General features: G+C 37.1%; 2 protein-coding genes across 3 annotated transcripts; one reads left to right on the top strand and one right to left on the bottom strand.

Annotated features, from left to right (window-relative positions):
• Positions 1 to 476: 476 nt before the first annotated feature.
• Positions 477 to 1,358, bottom strand: LOC131596915 (uncharacterized). Its single transcript, XM_058869649.1, has one exon. The coding sequence runs from the start codon at positions 1,356 to 1,358 to the stop codon at positions 477 to 479; it is 882 nt and encodes a 293-aa protein (XP_058725632.1).
• A 7,512-nt stretch (positions 1,359 to 8,870) lies between these two features.
• On the top strand, positions 8,871 to 11,764 carry LOC131594652 (pentatricopeptide repeat-containing protein At4g32450, mitochondrial-like). 2 transcript variants are annotated; one of them, XM_058866835.1, is made up of 3 exons: positions 8,871 to 9,002; positions 9,318 to 11,380; positions 11,578 to 11,764. In XM_058866835.1, the coding sequence occupies exon 2, from the start codon at positions 9,350 to 9,352 to the stop codon at positions 11,366 to 11,368; it is 2,019 nt and encodes a 672-aa protein (XP_058722818.1). In that variant the 5' UTR covers positions 8,871 to 9,002; positions 9,318 to 9,349; the 3' UTR covers positions 11,369 to 11,380; positions 11,578 to 11,764. The 2 variants fall into 2 exon arrangements, with proteins under 2 accessions (XP_058722818.1, XP_058722819.1); XM_058866836.1 differs by having other exon boundaries at positions 11,562 to 11,764.
• Positions 11,765 to 12,615: the final 851 nt, after the last annotated feature.

The following is a 12,615-nucleotide window of genomic DNA, read 5'->3' as shown; positions in this document are numbered from 1 at the left end:
CCTTTTAAATCTTCAATAGACCACCCCATGGCACCTTTATGCTTCTTTAACACTTCGATCAACTTAACTTCTTGCAACCGTTCAAGGTGAGAGCTTATGATAGCCGGACACCTACTTTCAGCCTCAAGGAAAACATATTTTAAATTCTCCGGGAGTTGTTTCAATTCAGCACCCTTCTTAGGTTCCTCCTTTTTTTCTTCAACCAAAGGTTGTCTAAGATCCTCCCATCGGTTTTGTCTAGAACTTTTGAATATGGGACTTGCTTCCATCGTGGCTACTACTTCCACTTCTTTTTCATTAACAACTTCATCTTTATCGCAAATAGATAAGCTCAACACTCGTTCCAAAGGTAATTGTTGTGTTTTCAAAGAACTCTCATTAGTACAGATTTGATCAATCACCTCAATGTGTTGACTAGTTGCTATATCATCCTTGTATTTCATGGTGTTGCGCACATCAATCTTTAGCTCTTCATCTTAAACTTTTAGAGTCATTGTGCCCTCTTCAATGTCTATCAAACATCGCCCTGTTTCTAGAAATGGCCTTCCTAAAATAATGGGGATCTCCTCATCTTCCGACATCTCTAGAATCACAAAATCCACTGGGAACACGAATTTGTCAATTTTCACAAGCACGTCTTCTACTATCCCATACGGTTTTTTCACAGAGTGGTCAGCAAACTGGAGTGTCATTCTTGTATCCTGTACGTTACCTATCCCCAATCTCTTGTAGATAGACAACGGCATAAGGCTCACACTAGCTCCCAAATCAATTAGAGCTTTCTTGAATGATCTATCCCCAATTGTACAAGGAATAGTCACGGAACCTCGATCCTTCTTCTTCACCGGAATCTTCATCCCCTGCAAAATAGCACTACACGTTTCGGTTAGAATAATAGGGTCACGATCGATGGTTCTTTTCCTAGAGATGATGTCCTTCATAAATTTTGCATAAGTAGGCATTTGTTCTAAAGCCTCCAAGAATGGAATATTAATCTCAAGATTCTTGAACATCTCCAAGAACTTGTCAAAATTCTTCTCATGTTCCTTTTTTTTCTTGTTCCTTATCGGAAAAGGAAGTTTTACCGCCGGCTTTTGCTTTTGTTCAACCGTCTTCTTTTTTGGTGTTGGTTCCATCACCAATTCTTCCTCAGCTTCTACCTCATTTTCTCTTATCTCTAAATCTATCTCCAACAATGGTTCCTCTTCCTCATCATTATTTTCAAATACACCTTTCCCTTTACCGCTCCTAGTAACAATAGCGCTCACATTATTATGGTCTTTAGGATTGGTAACTGTGGCACTTGGTAATGCGCCTGGCTGTTGAGAGTTTGCTAACTGCTGTGCTATCTGACTCATTTGAATCTCCAGATTTTTAATGGAGGAACCTGTATTCCGGAAATTACTCCTTGTTTCTTCTTGAAACTGAGAGCTTTGAGCTGCCATTTTTTCGATGGCAATCTCCCAATCTGCTTTTCTGGGGGCCTGTTGCTGAGGTTGTTGATAATGTTGTTGAGGAGGTCTATACTATTGCTGCGACTATTGACCTTGATATGGAAGAACCCCTTGTTTAGGAGCATTCCCTAGCTGGTCCTTCCAAGAAAAATTCGGATGATTTTTCCACCCCAGATTGTAGGTATTTGAGTAGGGGTTGTTTTGTTTCAAGAAGTTTATTTCTTCCACTTGCTGAGTTGTAGCAACACATTGAACAGTAAAATGAGGTCCTCCACATATTTCACACCCTACCGGTTGACTTGCTTGAGCCGGTTGAACTTGTGCTACTGTTTGTTTTTCAAGACCCATCTGTTTCAATCTCCGCTCAACTTCTGCAGCTACCTGATCTTCTATTTTCACAACTTGCGTTGACAATCTCATATCCACTAATCCTTCCGGTTCGCTAACACTACGGTCATATAACTCCAAGTGTTCATTAGCCGCAATAGCTTCTATGATTTTTTTAACACCAGTGGCTGTTGAAAAGTTGGATGAGCCACCAGCTGCAGTGTCAACCAGTTGCTTAGTCTTCATTTTAAGACTATTTAGAAAATTCTGCTTGTTCAGTGACATCCATGTTGTGAGTTGGGCATGCCACCAACAACCTCTTAAATCTCTTATAAGCATCTCCAAGTGATTCTCCTTCCTTCTGTTTAAAATTAACAATATCATACCTCTTACGGATATAAACAGCAGCAGGGAAATATTCATTCAGAAAGGTCGACTCCATTTGTTGCCATGTGGTAATACTCCCGGCAGGTAATGAGTAGAACCACTCTTCAGCGTCATCCGCTAGCGTGAATGGAAACATAACCAACTTCTTTGCTTCTTCAGAGTGTCCTTCTATCTTCAGAGATGTTGTCATAGTAAGAAACCGTTGTAAATGCTTATTAGCATCTTCATTTATTCTTCCTGAAAACGGTTTCTTCTCCAGTTGTCGAATCGTTGCTGGATGTAGCTGAAAGTGAGCAACATTGACCGGTTGATTTACAATTGTCATCCGTCCAGCTGGAGCATTTGCTCCACCATAATCACCTAACAGCCTTTCTACGGGAGCTGCCATTGTTTCAGCCTCTGAATCTGAATGCTCAGAATGAATAGATAGGATTTCCTCGTTATCAGATTCCGAGTCTGTCAAAATATCTTCTAACGCTTCCAGTCGTTCTTGCTTTGCTTTTCAAAGTCTAGCTCGTAGTGATCGTTCTGGCTCTGCGTCAAAAAGAAATTCTGCTGAGGCCTTACCTCGCATAAAGAGATTAGACGATTGTTAGTAATAAGCGAATGAAAAATCAGAAATATGAAATAACAAAAAAATAATAATTTTAGTTGCAGAGCAACAAAAATTCAATTGAACTATTCTTCAACTTATAATTTGGCAGTCCCCGGCAACGGCGCCAAAAACTTGATCGGTAAAATAGCAAGTGTATTATTTTCTACCGATGTAGTTATTAAAGTGGAAATTATCCAAGCATCTATCACGAGGACTGCTGTGGTAATATAAGTTATGACAGTAATTCAATTGAACAAAAAGCACATGGGGTTGATATGATTGGTTTATTAAAGATTACAATGAGCTGAAATAAGCAATATTTAAAACTAGACTTTGTAACAAAATAAGAGAAGACATGCTAGGGTAGATGTATGAACCGCCTTGTAATTCATATAACCGCTATTTCATGAAAGATTTGTTTGTATGATTAAGTAACGATTCTCAATAGTTATTTTCCCTAATTCCTTAGCGGAAAATCATTTGATACTCAAATCATGTTTTAATTCCTTAACAACATAATTTTGTATCAAAAACCATATTCATATAAGCAAGAATAGACGATCACTATAGTTAAACCCTCATTCCCAAGCGATTTACTGATAGTGTTATTATTCAAAAAGCATTAACGTGGTGTGTCCGACCTAACATTAACCGTAGATCAAGAATTTATTTTCCAATAGAAAAAAGCATTAGACACTTTGAATATAAACTTAAATCATAAAACTTCAAAATCATAAAATAACGGTAATTCAATTCATTACATAAGAGCGATTCAGGGACATCCCCCTAACACAAAGATGTTTAGCTACTCATAATAATTAAGAAAACTACAAAAGTAAGTGTAGACATTACAAGAGATGAGGATTGCTTCAATCTCCAATCGCTTCCGCTCTTGAAGATATCTCTCTCCAAACCCCTTGATTCTTTCTCTCCTTAGTTGAAATTCTCCCAATATGATCCAAGATGCTTTCTCCTCATCAGAATTAGGTCTAAGTAGTGCTGATTCAAGTTTTGAACATGCGAAAAGTCCCAAATACCCTTAATGAAGCTGGGTCTTTTAAAAATAAAAAGTTGAAAAATCTGCCCGCGCCTGCCAACATGGGTCGTGTACTGTGACACGGGCACCCGTGTTGGTTCTCTGCCAATGCCATAAATCTGTTTGCTTCCCAGACTTCCTGACACGGGCACCCGTGTCAGACCACTGACTTCTTGCTCTCTTGTGCTTCCTTTGTTTCCTGACACGGGCCGTGTCCCGTGACACTGGTACCCGTGTCAGGCCACTGCATGCACTAAATTTCCATTTTTTCTTCGATTCTCCTTTGTTTGGCTCTGCATTTTTCTTATGGACTTTGATGCATACACCTGAAACGGAATCACTACCAAAACAAGCATCAAAGCATCTTAAAAAGCAATGAGATCTTAACATCAAAACAAAATACACGACTAAAATTAAACTTTCAAAACAAGACAGAAAACTAAAGAAAACGGACAATTGTATTACCGAATTGACGTGATTTATGCCAAGAGATTGATGAAAACACAATACAAAATGGTGACCGATCAAATACAATAAGCCATTACAAGGCTTTAGGGAAGATACTAAATTAGGCAAAACATAATAAAGGCAGACCCAAATGGGGGAACAAGTTAACCAGGTTAATAGAATAAATAAAGGCAAGACACATAAAAGGTATTGATAAAAATAAAGGAGCAAAAGGTTTTTTGAAAACATTCAGGGTAAACCTTGATTTTTAGGGAATGAAGGTTTTATGAGAAAACTCGATACATTATTTAATGGACAATACCTACCTAAAAATACCTAAGGCTGCTAGGGTTTCTAAATTAATCGAGGTTAACAAACCTAAAAATTAATTATTGGTTTTTAACCTAATTAATTTTAAAATCGGCTAATCCTGATTAAATTGATTTTACAAACCCTAATTTATTTTTAAATTATCCTAAATTAATTAATCCTAAATTTAAATTGATTAACCTAATTATTTAACTAATTAAAACTAATTTAAAACAACTAAATTAATTAAAATAAACTTATAATAAAAAAATTTGATTTTTGCGAGTGTGGAGAAAAAAGTTTAACTTTAAAAAAGAATTTATAAAAGATATTTAGAAGAAAAATAAATAAATAAATAAATAAACAATATAAATGAATTATTTAAAAACCTGGGCGATTGGGATTGAATGTGAATGGCCATTGGAAGTCCATGGTGGGATAACATCCTTGGGAACATCACATTTGGCGCAAGAGAGAACTAACAGTGGCTAATGGCAAGCGCACGATGTGTATTCGTGAGAGAGGAGTGCTGGATCTACACATCAAGAAACTAAAAAAAAATAAGTGAAACGCCTAGGCTCGAAACCAGGTCTTTGGAGCCACGCTTATGTATAACTCTACCACCTGCGCTATTCAATTCAATTGTCAAATGAACCTGGGAAAAAGATTATAAAACATAATTGTTTCAAGTAACCAATTCAGCACAAAAGTTAAACGTGGGCCCCTATTTTCTTTGACCGGCCAATCGTGGTAAGATAGAGGAATGGCTTGTGATGACTGTCCAATAAGATCGCTTGCAGGTGCCACGCCAGAGTCAAAGAAAGTCAGCAAAGCCAACGTTGCCGGAACAGTGACCTCCGATCACCATCTCCGACGAGCAATCCTTCATGCTACCTGCAAAAACATCAAAGAAAAAGAAAAAACCACCCAGATCCACTGAAAGTGATGCTACGAATTCAATGGAGTGATTAGTTTCAACTGAAAAGGATTGTAGCTATGGTTTCGAGAGTTCACGACCTTGAAGCCCTAATCATGGCAATTCGCGAATCCGGTCTTAAAATATTCATGTGAGACGTCATACCTGGCCTAATGGTTCCCCTGAACACGAATACACACATCAAACGTACCAAAAACGCGTAGATTATCAAGTTGATTTCAAGAAAACGTACCTTCCCGGGGATATTTACATGGCACGATCGGAGGTGCTTTAGCCTTGTGGGATAGTTGGGAACCGATCATGGAGCCTCCAGGAGTATAATTCCACGCTTAGAATCAAGTGAGAGAGGCTGCAAACATGAAAATGAAAACTCCCTTCTTTTGGAGATTTTGGAAATTTTGAGAGCTCCTTCTTTGAGGCTAGGGTTCGTTTCCCTTTTGGCTGAGAATGTTTGTGTATATATAGGGATGATTTTTAGGTCAAAATAAGTAGAAGCAATCAATCATTGGCATGTGAGAATATTTGATTTGAAATTAGTTCAATTCTTTCTATTTTTGAAACCTATCTTACACCAAATATTCCTCACGAATTTATTTATGTTAAGCTCAGATTTTTACTCAAGATTTGATCACAAAATAAACCAATACTATATCTTTTATTTTTTACATTATTTGTTTATTTTATTTAAGAATTTAAATGAATAAACTCACAATAAAAATAAAGTAATAATGATAAAAATAAAAGAATGGCATCATGGGTCTTATAATGGGTCATGAACATGTTTAGAGTCCAAAACCTAAGCCCAATAGTCAAAAGAATCAAGTTTGTTCACAATGACTTTTGTGCTTTTCCTTGAATTTGGCCAACTTGTGCAAGCCATAACTCTCTCAATATTTGTTATATGAAGATGTTCTAGGACTTTTTGGAAATCCCAAGATGTCTTCTACAAGCCACTTTGGAACACTTTTTGCCTTTGAGGATTTTATCTTGAAGATATAGGTCCTGACAAAAAACAACTTTTTGTGAGCTTCTAGAAGGACCTGTAATGTATTGGCTCATATCTCTTATGCGGAAGAATTTCTTGACCTTGAGCCCAACATCAAAGTTGTATAGAATGAAATTTACTTGAGAATAGGCTTTGGTTGGGGTATTTCTGATAAAGTATGAAAGAGATATGATCAGTCAAAGTTGGATTGACTTTTAGTCCAAAACCCTAATTTTAGAAACTTGGTCATTTAATGATTTCTGGGCTTTCCTTGATGAATCATGATCAATCCTTGATCAAATGATGAATGATACCTCAAAATAAGGATGTTGACCAAAAATCAGGAGTTTTGATTGTACTTTGACCACAGTTGACTTTTAGGTCAAACTAGTCGACTGTTGACTATCTAAGCTATTGATTGAGTAATCTTGGGAATCAGGGCTTGAAACTTGGCAGAGGTTCTTTGAATCATATGAGAGGTCATGGAGTCCACTTTAGATATCAGAATTTGATTTCTCCTTGAGAAGATCAAAACCCTAGTTTAGGAGGTCATTGTCTAGGAGAGTGTGCCCTTGAGTCTTGAACCTTGGTATGAGTTTGAAAAGTGAAATGAGATGGAAAATTTTTGGGGTATGACACTATTCCTGAGGGGCATATGTTGAACACAATGTTAGAACAACTGGTCCAACACGTTAAACCAGATTTAACACATAGATGTACAACAACACAAAGTCAATGTTAAAACAATAAATAACACTAGATATTGGTAACCCAGTTCGGTGTAAACAACACCTACGTCTGGAGGGCACTCTACTTAAGAAAGCAAATTCAATACTTCGAATTAGTACAATTAGTCTTATAGGAAAATCAACCTAATAATGTTCAATGCCTCTTCCTAATCCTAGTGACTTTCTATTTAAATCTCCCCTAAATATAACAACCCCTCTCACTTTCTCTCAATCACTAATCCCAAGTGATAACAACCCTATTGAATATTGAATTTACAACTCAACTAAGAAAAACTAACAACTGTCCCAAGTTACTGAAACATAGAGTGATGTAAACAAAGATTCAACATTAACCCTTATGCTTTAGTGTTGAATGTTGAAATCTCTTCGCTTTTGCTTTAATTTTGTCCACCATGGACATGTTGCAAATTACTTGGATTAGAAGTTGTTTCTGTGAGTGGAAGATAGCTCGTTGGAGTTATTTTTCATTTTGGTTTTGTTATTATTCTAAATGTTAGGCTCTGATTTTGTAACATCAGGGCTGGGAACGTTTGCTTTTGGTTATTGTGATTTTTTGAAATGTAATACCATGTTGCTGAAGTTTTGAAGCTATTAAGAATAGAACAATACAACTCCATTCTTAATAATATTATCAAAGTTACATCTTTATGAGACTAAATTTCTTGAGGTGTCATGTTGTTATTACTTGCTTTGATGATGATCCCGTCGCAATTAGCCTAATGTTTGGCGAGCGTGTGATGACAGGTGTTGTATATACTTTATTATTCCGCTACAGTTGCTAAATGTTTCTCATTGTTGAAGGGTTGTCGTCGTGACACCTTAAATTGTTGGGTAATTCTTTTTATATAAGTTTCGAGGTTTAGGGTGTTACAAACAGTCTCAACAACATGTTCATCTCTAGGTTGCCCGTCTAATCTAACCACTGGACGTCGGGTGCTACGTGGTACGCAAAATTGTTCCGCCAACTGTTTCCAGTGAGAACTAATTGGAGCCACTCTCCTAGCCCGTAGCTGCAAGACTCTGCCTCATCAGCCCTAGCCCGGGTTGCTGCTCTACCCAAATGCCTGCAATAGTGTCGTCCTTTCCCCTGGTCTTCACTGCAAAATGTAAAAATGCGAAAAATCAATAAGCTACCGCCAACTATGAAATTTTTAACATTTGAAGTACCGAGATTTTCAAGATTTTCGGTACCATGGTATGAGTAAATACTAGAAATTATGAAATTCTTGGTAAAAACTCATGAATATATATTGGCATTTTTTAAATTCCCGGTACAAATACAAAGAGTTTTATCTGAAATTTTGAAATTCTTGATAAAAACTCATGAATTCTGGAAAACAACTTACTTTTCACTAAATATTTGACATGAAGAGTGAAATTTCTAATACCGCTCGAGAACTTTTGTTAAGTGCGAAAATTTTAAGTGAATTTAAAAAAATGATTCAAAATGTGTAAAGATATAGTCAATTCATTTAAATTATGGGAATGTCAGATATAAATTAGGGGATGATGCTCGTGTAATTGGAGGGTGCCATGATAAAATCTGATGGAATTCTAATACAAGGCCCAATCAACTTCCTTTGGAAGAGGCCATTCTCATTTACAAATAACAAAATAAACAATTTTAACAATGAACTAAAACTATGAATGAATAAAATAAAAACAATTAGTTAAAACCTAAAACAACGAAACTCAGCTCCATCAAACGAACTCAACCGCCGGTAAACGCTGCTGAATCCGTCGCCGGCCACCACAAACACCGTTAAAATTCTCCAGGTTTTCCTTCTTTCATTGATTTATTTAAAAATTTCTCAAGCGCGGGCGCAATAGCCGTCCCAAAAGAGAATCGCTTCGCCGCAGATTCCCCGAGTAGGCGCTAAAGCGGCGCCATTCACAGCATGGAATTGTATCCATGCTTAGAAACTTCCCATAGATGTGAATAGTTACTTTGTTATCAGTTCAATTTTGATGTTTCTTACTTACATGTGGTAGCTTGAGCTTTCTAGCATCTTATTTGTTCATTGAGTTTTGATGAAACTTGTTGTTTTGATTGGTATAATGTAAATGTACTGACTTTATTTTTTATTCTAGTTTGGCTTTTCTCAGATTATGCTAAATCCCTAATGATGTCTTCTAGGAAAGCCTCAGTAGTTACAGCTAGGTCTCTTTTGAGGTTCTGCGATGGCTGTTATATGTCAAGGACTATATGCACTGCTGCTGAGAGATGGGATTCTCAGTTTTCTGGTGGTTTTAATTCAGACGCGTCTTCGGGTTACCAACAAAATCAAGGTGGGTTCTATCAGCAAAATGCAAGTGGATCTTATCGGAATGATCATGCTAGTACAGAGCGAATTTCTTATGGGGCTGGTCGAACTGCAGGTGGAGGTCATGTAAATATCACTCAGAAAGTTCAAAATAATTCGGCGGAGCATAATGGAAGTTACAATAGGGACTTTGTTCAAAGCAACTTGAAAATGCAAAAAAATGTTGGGGTAGGTGTTGATAATTCAAGGGGTTTTAGGATGCATCCGAATACTCTTGAGAATCATAGCTGGACACCGGAATCTGGAGAAAAGGTGGAGTATTCCAATGCGGGTAGTTTTCCTAGGCCGTTAGAGTATCAGGGACATCCAAAACGAGACGTTACCGGAAACATTGGTCATTTTCAGCAGACACCAAATGATTACTACGCAAGGAGTAATGAAATGGGTCAACAGAACGTTACCCAAAACATTGGTCATTTTCCGCAGACACATAATGGCTACTATACAAGGAGTAATGAGATGGGTCAACAGTACTCCGCTTATGGACAGTCTCAGCAGAGTGTAGACGGTCGATATCCTCCAAATTTTAAATCGGTACAGAAATCAACGGTTGGATCTCATCTATCGAGTAATCCAAAACCTGATGGGGAATCAGTTGATGCATCTAGTGATAATCCATATAGAGGCACACTCGAGGAATTGGATAGTTTTTGCACCGAGGGTAAAGTGAAGGAAGCAGTTGATGTTTTGCAAGTGTTGGAAAAGCTTCATATTCATGTGGATTTGCATCGATGTTTGCAATTGATGAAGCAATGTAGGAAGGCTAGGTCTCTTGACGAGGCAAAAGTTGTACACAGACATGTGTTGCAACATTTGTCACCTCTCGACGTCAGCACATGCAATGAAATATTGGAGATGTATTTTGAATGTGGTTCTGTAGATGATGCAGTCACGGTGTTCAAGAACATGACTGAGCGCGATTCGACTACTTGGTATACTATGATAACGCAGCTTGCTAAGAATGGGTTTGCAGAAGATTCGATTGATATATTTACTCAATTTAAAAGCTTGGGACTAAAACCTGATGGCCAACTGTTTATTGGAGTTTTTAGTGCGTGCAGTATGCTCGGAGATATTTGTGAGGGAATGCTGCACTTTGAAACAATGAGTAGGGACTATGGCATTGTGCCAACTATGGCGCATTATGTCAGTTTAGTAGACATGATTGGTAGTATCGGGCATCTTGGTGAAGCCTTGGAGTTCATCGAAAAGATGCCAATGGAACCAGGTGTTGATGTATGGGAGACTTTGATGAATAGTAGCCGAGTCCATGGAAACACCGAATTGGGGGATCGTTGTGCGGAACTAGTTGAGAAATTGGATCCTTCTCGTTTGAATGAGAAATTAAAAGCTGGCCTTTTACTCGAAGAAACTTCAGACTCAATAAAAAACAAAGAGCAGACCAAATTAGCAAGCAAAAATCTTCTAGAAGTTCGGAGCAAAATCCATGAATATAGAGCAGGCGATACTTCCCATCCAGAAAATGACAAGATCTATGCTTTGCTTAGAGGTTTAAGGGTGCAAATGAAAGAAGCTGGCTATATTGCAGAGACGAAATATGTGTTGCATGACATAGACCAGGAAGGCAAAGAAGATGCTCTCCTTGCCCACAGTGAGAGACTTGCTGTTGCTTATGGTCTCCTCAATAGTTCTGCTCGCTCTCCCATTAGAGTAATTAAAAACCTCCGTGTTTGTGGTGATTGTCATACTGCTCTAAAGATTATTTCTGATCTTGTTGGAAGAGAACTCATCATCCGAGATGCTAAAAGGTTCCACCATTTTAAAAATGGCCTATGCTCCTGTCGGGATTATTGGTGAACACTAACCTAGGTACTGTCCACCTTTGATAGCTAAATATATTCTAACTGAAGTTGTCTTGATTTTCCACAATTATCTTTGACTAAAATATTTGAAGGAAATGTTTGCAACATGATGTTAATGATTGTAGAATATACTGCTGCTTCTTTTCGACGTCATCTTATTTGGCATTGAGGTTTTTATTGACTGACAGCAATCTTGTTATGAAGGTGCATCCTGACTCCATGCTGGATTGAATAATGCGGCCGTTGGTATCCATCCCCAAACTCTGCGTAATGAGTAGATAAATCATCAAGTAATGGAGTGTGCATCCATGGAGTCAAAATTGTTATGACTGTCAACATATAACAGAACTCAAATTAATTTACATATAACAGAACTCAAATTAATTTATTAGTGTTATATTCAAAATTTTGTTTGTACTGTTTACTTGCATCTTCTTTGTACCAAAGTGCTGCCTGCAATGCAAATTGACCCAAAAATTTCCTGTTAGATATATACATAGCAGCAGTTTTATATGATGTGTGAAACAATACAAGGGTTAACTAGTCATTCCCTCTTACTATCTTATGAATGTGTTGTTTTATTATTCTTTCATACTATGGTGACTGTAGAACTCTCTGAATGTGTTGTTAGTTGTTACGACTATACTATTATTTTTCTCTCGACATTCTCTCAAGATTCATGATATTTGTCCTCTTCAAGGTTCTCAATCCAGATTTTGGGCAAGTTACTGCTGAAAAGTCTAAAACCTCAATCAACGACTAGGTTTCATTAGAATATGAAAGTTTCACTAAAATTCAAGAGCATGATACTGGATAGTTCACTCATTCTCATATATTTTTTTTAAAATTTAATAAGGAGAAAACTTAGATGCAGTTTCTTATGTATAATTTTTACTATTTTTCAAATGAAAATATGATAAGTGTAGATTGTGAAAATATGAAAAAATTACTTATGTCATTTTAATTGGAAAATAGTAAAATTCACATTTAATGAGTTGTATTTATGATTTCTTCATTTAATAATTAGATCGCATCATGTTTTTTTTTAAAACAAAATTCGACATCCAACCCTACCGACTAATCCCGGACCCTCCAACCCTACCGACTAATCCGGGACCCTATTAAAACTCTGTATGAATTAACCTAATTCAAGAATTGTTAGAGACCCTATTAAAATTCCGTATGAACTAACCTAATTCAAGAGTTGTTAGATATTACTGAGTTTCAAATTTAACACTGCCG

Source organism: Vicia villosa, linkage group LG4 (assembly GCF_029867415.1).
Source record: "Vicia villosa cultivar HV-30 ecotype Madison, WI linkage group LG4, Vvil1.0, whole genome shotgun sequence".
In the NCBI taxonomy this organism is placed as follows: domain Eukaryota; kingdom Viridiplantae; phylum Streptophyta; class Magnoliopsida; order Fabales; family Fabaceae; genus Vicia; species Vicia villosa.
Note: the sequence above shows the minus strand (reverse complement) of the source record. Positions and strands in the feature narration are given on the sequence as shown.